The sequence below is a fragment of the Megascapheus bottae genome, chromosome 17 (assembly GCF_031878675.1).
Source record: "Megascapheus bottae isolate mThoBot1 chromosome 17, mThoBot2.hap1, whole genome shotgun sequence".
NCBI lineage: Eukaryota > Metazoa > Chordata > Mammalia > Rodentia > Geomyidae > Megascapheus > Megascapheus bottae.
Window position 1 is genome coordinate 30934492 of NC_143525.1, and position 11103 is coordinate 30945594.

The 11103-nt window shown below is 37.9% G+C and overlaps 1 protein-coding gene and 1 non-coding gene across 2 annotated transcripts in view; one reads left to right on the plus strand and one right to left on the minus strand.

The window, feature by feature from the left end:
* Positions 1–11103, plus strand: part of Nf1 (neurofibromin 1) — a 73338-nt gene that overhangs the window by 40096 nt on the left and 22139 nt on the right. The window contains exons 4-5 of the mRNA XM_090351512.1: positions 960–1150; positions 4507–4613. Of these exons, the coding sequence (XP_090207638.1) occupies positions 960–1150; positions 4507–4613 (298 nt within the window). The remainder of the gene's footprint in view (positions 1–959; positions 1151–4506; positions 4614–11103) is intronic.
* On the minus strand, positions 3861–3966 carry LOC150051593 (U6 spliceosomal RNA). Its single transcript, XR_016538513.1, has one exon. It is a non-coding gene; the product is annotated as a U6 spliceosomal RNA (small nuclear RNA).

The window sequence follows — 11103 nt, forward strand, 5'->3', positions numbered from 1 at the left end:
CCCGGGCTGACTTTGAACCTTGATCCTCAGATCTCAGCCTCCTGAGTAGCTAGGATTGTAGGCATGAGCCCACAGGCTAGTGCTTTACCATTTAAGCCATAGCTCCATTTACTTTTTTTTTTTTAAGTTAATTGGAGATAAAAGTCTCCTGGAGTAATGAAAAAAAAAATTGCTTGCTGGGAACTGGATTTTTTTTTTTTTTAATACCATCCTGGGGCTTAAATTCAAGTCCTGAGCTCTGTTCCTGAGCCTCTCTGGGCTCAAGGTTAGAACTCTACTACTTGAGCCACAGTGCCACTTCCAGCCTTTTCTGTTTATGTGGTACTGAGTGATTGAACCCAGAGTTTCATGCATGCTAGGTAAGCACTCTACCACTAAGCCCATTCCGAGCCCTACAATTTATTTAGAACTCAAAACACATTTAAGATTTTCAGAAAAGGGCCGGGAGTTTGGCCTAGTGGTAGAGTGCTTGCCTAGCATACACGAAGACCTGGGTTCGACTCCTTGGTACCACATACTTAGGAAAAGCCAGAAGTGGTGCTGAGGCTCAAGTGATAGAGTTCTAGCCTTGAGAAAAATCCAAGGACAGTCCTCTGGCCCTGAGCTTAAGCCCAGGACTGGTTTTAAAAAAAAAAAAAAAAAAAAAAAGATTTTCAGAAAGGGAATGGCTCATTCATTTAAAAAAGAAACCATCAGAATTTGGGTGGATACTAAGGAATAGTTGGGGGTTGGGCTTGAATTATAGTTACAGGGTAAAAGATGAAACTACCTTTATTAGACCATCTACAGATAGATGTAGTAAATATGATGAAATGTTAATAATTGTTGGATATAGGTGATGGCCATATATATGTTTCTTCTATTTCAGCTCTTCTGTATGCTTAAAAATGTTCATAGTAGCAAATGTTCACAGGTAAAATTATTAAAGTTTTAGAATTACACAGTTATTTCTCTTTCAGCAACCGAAAGACACAATGAGATTAGATGAAACCATGTTAGTCAAGCAGTTGCTGCCAGAAATCTGCCATTTTCTTCACACCTGTCGAGAAGGAAACCAGCATGCAGCTGAACTTCGAAATTCTGCCTCTGGGGTTTTATTTTCCCTCAGCTGCAACAACTTCAATGCAGTCTTTAGTCGCATTTCTACCAGGTTAGTGTGTAAATGGCTAAGAAATAGAAATTTAAAAACTCTGTCTAAGCCAGGTGCTATGGCTCACGCCTGTAATCTTAGCTACGCAGGAGGCTGAGATCTGAGGATCGAGCTTCAAAGTCAGCTTGGGCACTAAAGACTCTCTGTAATTAATCACTAGAAAATGGGAAATGGGCCTGTGGCTCAAGGGGTAGGGCAGTAGCCTTGAGCAGAAAAGCTCAGGGACAGCACTCCAGGCCCAGAGTTCTAGCCCCATGACCTACCAAAACAAAACACAAAACATAAAAACTAAAAAAAATTACTTTCCTAGATTTTAATAGATATTTTATACATTAATGCCTTTGAAATTTCAATTATATAGTATTATGATATTGATGAATCGTGTTATAAACTTAAAGGTCTAAATTTATTTTTTATTTATTTTTATTTTTTCATACATTTTTTATTGTAATTAATAGAAGGGCTACATTATATTCACCAGATAGAAGGTGCATTACTTCACATACATTGATACCCTTTCTCATGTCTTGGTCCCCATTTCCCTCCCCCCACCCTCGCCCCTCATCTTGTTTTCCTCCCTTCCCTATCCAACTTCAAATAACCAAATACGCATGAATCCAATATATCAGATAACCAGGTAGAATACTGTAACAATATGAGATAACCAAGGGACAGCAAAAGAGATGAGAGATAACATAGTATATTAAAGGACAACAATCATTCATTATATGGCTTTTGTTTCTATATCTTAAAAGTCTAAATTTTAGGAAAAGAAATACTCCATAGCCAGGGCTTTTTTCTTATTTTCCTATATTCAGAATTGAATATAGGGCCTTCATGAACATGTTCTACCATGAGCTAGTTATATACTCACCTGAGCTCTTTTCTTTTAAATACTAGGTATAAATATTTTCTTTTTCTTTTTGCAGTGCTGGGGTGAGTATGGAGTATTGCACATTCTATACTTTACCTTTATCCTTGATTTGATATTTTTGATATATTCCTTTAAATTGCTCAGTCAGGTAGCTAGCTGGTAAGAGTAGCTGAAAATTATAATCTTACAGCTATGGTATTATTTAGATCTTATCAGAAGATGCTGAATTACTAAAACAAAATCCTTAAGCATTGTAGAAGGACAAGGAAGTAATTGGAAAGTAGAATTCTCTATCAAGTAGACTGTGTCATACTTATTGCATATAGTTTATACTATGTTATTTTATTCTCAGTGGTTAATTTGGAAATAAGAGTCTCATAGATTTTCCTGCTTGGGCTGGCATTGAACAGTGAACCTGAGCTCACAGCCTCCTGATTAGCTGGGATTACAGGCATGAGCCGCCAGCACCCAGTGGACACTAAAAGTTTGTTCAGTGGGATTCTTTTAGTTTCTGAATCTAGTTTACTGTTGTCAGAATAGAAGTGTCTAAAGTTTTATTGGCTTTAGGGTCCAGACTGTTTAGATACGAGAGTATGTTTCAGATACCTCCACTTGCCTTTTCTTGTTTTTTAAGTGTCAGAAATGAGAGTTGATGTTACTAGAGGACTATTTCCCTAGAAGACAATTACAATATTTTCACTTATGGGGAGGTATCTTGTGACATTGCTGGTATAGCATTAGATACTAAAAATATCTGAATGACTAGAATGACAATTATTTCTGTAAAGTGATCTTAAGACTAGATTTCTGTCACTTGAACCATCATTCTGGTTATGACTTTTTGGAAGTTAATTGGAGATAAGTATCTTACGGATTTTCCTGCCTAGGCTGGTTTTGAACTTTGATCCTCAGATTTCAGTCTCCTAAGTAGCTAGGATTACAGGTGTGAGTCACCAGTACCTGGCAGCATCATACAAATGATAGCCTCCTATTTTTAGTAGCTCCTGATAATCATTAGATCCATTTTTATTGACAGTAACAAAGTGCTAAATTGTCCATTTAAATTGTATTTCCTCCTCCTCCTCCTCCTCCTCCTCCTCCTCCTCCTTTTTTTTTTTTTGCCAGTCCTGGGGCTTGAAGTCAGGGCCTGGACACTGTCCTTGAGCTTTCTCAAGGCTACAGCTTTACCCCTTTGAGTCAGCACCACTTCTGGCTTTTTTACTGTGTATGTGGCATGGAGGAATTGAACCCAGGGCTTCGAATCTTTGCTAGGCGAGCATTCTACCACTAGGCCACACTCTCGGCCCTTAAATTGTGTGTGTGTGTGTGTGTGTGTGTGTATATATATATATATATATATATATATATTTTTTTTTTTTAAAGATCTACAGTGGAATGGAGATACAAAGCTTCACAAGTTAAATTAAGGTTCTTGAAAAAGATTTTTCCTTTGTTATTTACATTATAGAGTATATAGAGTACAAAATAGGGGCTTGATTCATTTTAGTATGAATTGGTTTCATAACAAGTATGAAAGATTACCCAGAGTTTCTGTTTTTTCTAGTATTACTACATGGACTTTTACTTACTGTTTGTTTTTCAGTTCTTACAGATTTAATTCCTGAAATGTTCATATTCTCTTACTTTTCAACAGTTGGGAATACATTTTAAGTGCAAACCTTTATGACTTTTGATGTGATTATGATTGTTGCTAACTTCCATGTTTTTTTTTTCTTTTTTTTTATTGTAATTAGTAAAAGGGTTACATGATATTTGCCAGATAGAAGGTGCATTAATTCACATACATTGATACCCTTTCACATATCTTGGTACCCGAAAAATATGGAACGCTTCACGAATTTGCGTGTCATCCTTGCGCGGGGCCATGCTAATCTTCTCTGTATCGTTCCAATTTTAGTATATGTGCTGCCGAAGCGAGCACAACTTCCATGTTTTTAAGCTCAAAGGTGACCTAGGCTCATTTGAAACCTCCACCCTCACCTTAGAATTAAGTAATTTTTTCAGAGTGCCCCCAGATAATTGTGAGGAATACAACTGAGAGATCTTACCCTTACAGAGATAATTTAAGTTTTTTGCATTATGTGCTTTGCATTTTATCTGTATTTTTGTTTTGTTTTGTTTTTGTTTTGCCATTCGTGGGGCTTGAATTCAGGGCCTGAGCACTCTCGTTGGACTTTTTCTCCAGCCTAGAGTTCTACCACTTGAGCCACAGCACCACTTCCAGCTTTTTTTCTATGTATGTGGTACCAAGGAATTAAACCCGGGTCTTCATGCATGCTAGGCAAGCACTCTACTACTAGGCCAAACTCCCGGCCCTATCTTTTAGTTTTAGGTTTTTTTGTTTTTTTTTTTTAATAAGAAATAATTTCTTATTTATAAACTTGTCACTGGGGTTAAGAATGGTCAGAATTGTGGAATAGCATAAGACAAATCAATCAATTGTTTTGTTTTTTATTTTCAGGTTACAGGAATTGACTGTTTGTTCAGAAGACAATGTTGATGTCCATGATATAGAATTGTTGCAGTATATTAATGTGGATTGTGCAAAACTGAAACGACTCTTGAAGGGTAAATATTATATATCCAATAATAATTAGTGTGGGTCAAAAATCATTATTATGACCCTAGTGCCAGTAGCTCTCTGGTCTCTTATCCTCGCTGTTTGAAGGCTGAGATTATGTATATGTATTGTAGTTTGAAGAGAATCCCAAAAATGGCAGAAAAAAAATTAAGACCCATTCTCACCCAGACTTGGTCTTTGTGGCTCACACCTGTTATCTAAGTTACAAATTAGCCTAAATTGTGTAGATCAAGATTCAGGTGTGTTGCAGTGTAGAAAGTAAGACTCTATCTCAAAAATAACTAACACAAGCTGGGTGTGATGGCTCACACCTGTAATTGTAGCTACTCAGGAGGCTGAGATCTGAGGATCCCAGTTCAAAGCCATCCTAGGCACTAAAGACCAATCTCCAATTAATACTAGAAAATGGGAAGTGGGGCTGTGGCTCAAGGGGTAGGGCAGTAGCCATGAGCAGAAGAGCTCAGGGACAGAACCCAGGCCCATGATCGACAAAACAAACAAAAAAACTAGCACAAATAAGGGTTAGAGGTTCAGTAGTATAGGGCCTGTATAGCAAATGAGAGATCTTCAGCTCAAACCCCAGTTCCAAACATAGCCAAATAACAACAGAAACAGCAGTATGAATGTATAGATTGTATTCACCAAGTAGGATTTTGTCATGCAAATATTTTTGTGAGATGTTTAGTGATGTATATGGTTCACTAATGTCTTAATCTTTAAAAATAAAAGAGAGGGCTGGGAGTTTGGCCTAGTGGTAGAGTGCTTGCCTAGCATGCACGAAAACCCGGGTTTGATACCTCGGTACCACGTACATAGAAAAAAGAAGTGGTGATGAGCCTCAAGTGGTAGAGCTCTGGCCTTGAGAAAGTCCAAAGACAGTGCTCAGGCCCTGAGCTCAAGCCCAGGGCTGGCTACCACTTGAGCCACAGCACCACTTGCAGCTTTTTCTATGTATGTCGTACCGAGGAATTGAACCCCCTGGTCTTTGTTCATGGTAGGCACTCTACCACTAGGCCAAACTCCTGGCCCTTAAATGCTTTTTATTTATTTTTATTATTTATTTTTATTTTTTTAAAGCTAGTCAGCACAGATTTAATTTTACCCACAAATGCGTTTCTCAGTCTTTCTTAGCTATAATTTTGCTCCCCCCTCCCTTTATAGTACTGAGGTTTGAACTCAAGTTCTTGAACTTGTTCCACTTGATTATTCAGCTTATTTTCTTACCACTTGTCATAATTCCAACCTGATACTTTGCTGGTTATTTTAGAACTAGAGTCTTTGGACTTTTCTGCTCCAGCTGGCCTATGTAATTCTTTTGACCACAGAAAGAGCCATTGGTGCTAGGAAGAGCCAGCTCTTTTGGGATGGGAGGGCTATATCAGGGCTTATAAGTTAATTCCTTATACTTGTTTGGTTTGCTTACTTGGCTGGCTCCAACTCCCCCACCCCTCTGGTCCAAAGGCTTGACTTGGCTGGCTCTTTACCATATTGTTTTAATAGTAAGATGTAAGGGTGGTACTTTTTTCAGAAATTTGAAATTACTTGTTTAGCTATTATAGTGTTTAAAGAAGATAGTTGGTTGCTCATATCATATACCTGTAATCCTAACTATTCATGAAGCTGACATCTGAGAATCACAGTTCATGAAGCTGACATCTGAGAATCACAGTTCTTAGGCAGCTAGGCAGAAAAAGCCAGTTCATAGACAACTAGGCAGAAAAAGCCAGGAGACTCTTATCTCCAGGTAAGCATCAAAAAGTTGAAAGTGGAGGCATGGCCCAAGTGGTAGAGGTCTAGTGGTGAGTACAAAAATGGAGCAAGATTTAGAAGTTCTGGGTTCATTCTCCATTCACCAGTCTGTACACACACAAACACATATTAGTAGGATATCAATTTCAGTACCTTGTGGACCCAGGAAATTGTGATGGTATGGCAAGAAGAAGAATTGAGCCAAAACTCTTATTTCTGATATTTTCATTTTTATTTTTCTTTATTGCCAGCTTTCAGCATTATCAAATCTCTGCATCTCAAAAAGAGTTTTTTTTTTTTTTTTTTTTGCCAGTCCTGGGCTTGAGCTCAGGGCCTGAGCACTGTCCTTGGACTTTCTCAAGGCTAGAGCTCTACCACTTGAGCCTCAGCACCACTTCCGGCTTTTTTCTATGTATGTGGTACCGAGGAATCGAACCCGGGTCTTCATGCATGCTAGGCAAGCACTTTAACCACTAGGCCAAACTCCCGGCCCTCAAAAAGAGTTTTGCTCTCTTGTGTCAGTAGTCTCATATGGGGATGAGAGGATATTATAGGATGGAAGATGTGGCTTTTAAATCACATGAGTATGTGAATTGAAATAGAATTGAGAGAATTACTATGATAAAGCAGAAAGTGTTAGCAAGAATCAGTGTCATCCGCCATTCATGAGCTGAGTTATGAGTTTTTATAAATTTTCACCACAGTTATCTTGCAGGTATTATTGGATCTTTACTAATTTAAAGCAAACTTTGTAGTATACAGTCCATACTTTAGTTTTATTTTATATCTTGGTTAAAGTATTATCAAATAATGTTTAAAATTTTTTTGTATTAAGTAATTGTACAAAAGGGTTACAGTTTCACAAATCAGGTTATGAATACAGTGCTTTTCAATGCGTTACCCCTTCCTTCATTCTCTTCCATTTCCCCTTTCTATACAGTATTTTTTTTTTTTTTTTTTTTTTGCCAGTACTAGGGCTTGAACTTTGGGCCTTGGCACTTCTACTTTTTCTTACTTGATCATGGCTGGGAGTTTGGCCTAGTGGTAGCATGCTTGCCTATCACACATGAAGACTCAGGTTCGATTCTTCAGTACCACATACATAGAAAAAGACAGAAGACAGGTGGCTCACACTTGTAATCCTAGCTACTCAGGAGGCTGAGATCTGAGGATGGAGGTTCAAAGCCACCCCAGACACTAAAGTCTGTGAGACTCCTACCTCCAATTAACCACCAGAAAACCAGAAGTGGCACTGTGGCTCAAGGGGTATAGCAGTAGCTTTGAGCTGCAGAGCCCAAGGACAGCACCCAGGCTCATAGTTCAAGCCCCACAACCGACCCCCCCCCCAAAAAAAAAAAAAAAGCTTTCCTGGTATTTATTTGGATAAAAGGTTGGACTCAGTGAGGTCTTCTGATGTTTTCATAGTTATCCCATGAGAGTCTGCCCATGAATAAATGTTCATTTAAAATAATTTTCTTACAAATATCCAATCTTATGATACTTGTTAGGATTCTCTATGTCCAAGAAAGAGAAAATAAATGGTGTCTAAATCAATTAGCTTGAGGCTTTTCCCTATAGAATTTTAACTCCATGAGCATAAATTTAGAATATACACTAATAAGTGTGTAAAGTATAGTCACAAATTGGCCAGCAACTCTTAAGTAAAAGGAATGGAAACTTCCTATGATGCAAAATGTATTTTAAATTTGCTTCAACCAGAATTTGATGAGAAATACAGTCTTAATTGTGTTTATTCAAATGTGCAGTACACCATTTTAATTGCTAGAATTACAAAGATTATAAAATATTGAGTCTTTCCCTAAGGAACTCATAGCTTAGTTTAAGACAATATGTTATCAAATCATTTTCAGAATACTGGTAAACTCAGAATGAGCATAAAGTGAGAGATAAAATACGTTTGGTTGAGTGTGGAAGATGTAAAGAAGATTTGAAGGTAGTAGAGCAGCCGGTTAAATTATATTAATAAAAATATAATATTTGTTGGTTTTATTGCCAAGAATTGTGTTGTGGAGTTTCCTTGTGAATTTACTTACTAGTTCTTACAGTAATCCATGGGTATAATAGAAGGGTTGCAGCCAGGTGCTAGTGGCACATCTGTACTCTTAGTTGTTCAGGGGGAGTCTGAGGATCATCGTGGTTCAAAGCCACCTGAGCCTGGAAAGTCCATGTGACTCTATCTCTAACCACCAAAAAAGTCAGAAATGGAGCTGTGGTTCAAACAGTAGAGCACTAGCTTTGCACATGGATAGGGATAGAGCCCAGGCCCTGAATTCAAGCACCAGAACTGGTTTAAAAAAAAAAAAAAGATATTGCATCCAAGGTAGTAGTATCTCATATAGAGATGGAGAAACTGAGGCTTAAATAACATTTCCAAGATCACAGAGCTAAAAAAATTAAGGTAAAAATGAATTTCTCATCTGGCCATTGCTAGAACTAAAAATGTTTAACTACTAAATTATTGTTTATATAAGACTGTTCAAATGGTCATGGGAAGTTATAGAAATGCTCTAAAATCTGGGTGTGGTGGCTCACACCTATAATCCTAGCTACTCAAGAGGCTGAGATCTGAGGATCACGGTTCAAAGCCAGCCCTGGCACAAAAGTCTATGAGACTCTTATCTCCAGTTAACTACCAGAAATCCAGAAGTGGGGCTAGGGCTTAAGGGGTAGGGCGGTGCCTTGAGCTAAAGAGCTCACGGACAAAACCCAGGCCCAGAGTTCAAGCCCCACAACCAACCAAAAAAAAAAAAGTTTTAAAATAGGAGATACTGTCATCACTATTTTACTCTAGGCACTGTTTTGCCTGAAATTTGTGGAATAATTTGGTAGGAGGTTTTATTAAATGAGCTCAGATTGAACAGATAGTGATGTGAGCAAGTTATAATGAGAGTAGTAGGAATATAGGAAGTGGAATACATAGCCTTTGGCAATCAGGTTCATGAGGTTAGAGAGATGCCACTCTGAGCAAGCTTGTTAATGCAGGAAAGGGAAAGAAGAGTTGAAGGAAGAAAAGGAAGTGGCTAGGAAAAGATGAATTGATTTTTGGAGTTGCTTAGAGGAATTAGTAGGATTTCCAGCAAGAAATTGGAGCAGTAAAAGTAGTGAATGTTACATTGGTATTGAGGCTAAAATAATACATATAAAATATTTAAAATACTGTAAACCTAAATTTGAAGGTAGGATGGTAAAAAGACTACAAGAAGAAGTCTGAAAATAGAGGGACCGGTAGCAAAGAGCCTTACAAGAGTATATATAAGTCACTTTTTTTTTAAGTCTAAGAAAAGAAAATCATGAATGATTCTTTAGATGAATCATTGGAGACTCATTTTTATTTAGAAATATATGTGCATGTAGTAACAATTGGTATCCCCAGGAGGAGCTGGCCACCCTTGGTTTGTGCCTGATATCCTAGTTACTCAGGATGCTGAGGTCTGATGATCATAGTTTGACAATAGTTCAGGTTGACAAATCCCAAAGAGACTTGTAAACAATTAACCAGCAAAAAGCTAGAACTGGAGATGTGGCTCAGGTGATGGAACACCAGCCTGAGCAAGGAGTTCATTCAACACTGAACTTACGTCCTAGTACCAACACAGAAAAACAAGAAGGAAAGAAGGCAGGAGGGGAAGGAGGAAAGGGAGGGGAAGAAAGGGAAAGGAAAGGAAAGGAAAAGTCTAGAGGAGGAATGTTAGGGTAAAATAATTTATAGAAGTTATCGTCTACATATATAGGTTTCTTTTTTCTTTTCTTTTTTTTTTTTTTTTTTTTTTTTTTGCCAGTCCTGGGCTTGGGCTCAGGGCCTGAGCACTGTCCTTGGACTTTCTCAAGGCTAGAGCTCTACCACTTGAGCTTCAGCACCACTTCCGGCTTTTTGCCATGTGGTACCAAGGAATCGAACCCGGGTCTTCGTGCATGCTAGGCAAGCACTCTACCACTAGGTCAAACTCCCAGCCCACAGATTTCTTTATAGGTGTGGGCCAATAACTTTATAGAGAATAAACTGTAATACCCAATGAATTTATATGGAGATACAGTTAACCTTGTACTAGAAGTATAACCTACCTACTGTTTATTTTTATTTTTTTGTAGGTTATGGTGCTTAAGCTCAGGGCCTGCCTGCATACTGTCTCTGAGCTCTTTTTGAGCAAGCTTGGCACTCTCTACTACTTTGAGCTACAGCTCCACTTCAGTTTTCTGGTAGTTAGTTGGGATAAGAATCTCAAGCTTTTCCTGCTCTGCATGACTTTTAACTGTGATCCTCAGATCCCAGCCTCCTGAGTAGCTAGGATTACAGATATGAGCCACTAGCACCTGGCTAGTCTATTTTTTTTTTAACAGATTAACAAAAACAAAAAAAGATGGCTTAATGAGGGCAAAGATATTGATCGAGGTACTTTCATATTCTGCTAGGTAGAGTAGTATTTGGTCCAACCTTTCTCAATAGGAACTTGGCAAGATTTATCAAGGGCTTTAAAAGCTATTGATAGCTTTGCTTAGATATTTTACTTGTAGACCTAAATTGTCTATCTTAACGAAATAATAATGTGGAAAAGTTTTGGATAAAAGTATTCATTAGTGGTGGTAATAGTGAAATATTGGAAATAAATATATAATTGGAACCCATTTAAAAAAACCAGTAACTTGAATTTAATTCAGTGTCTTAAGTATTCTTAGAAACATCAAAACACACTAAAAATGGCTTTGAAG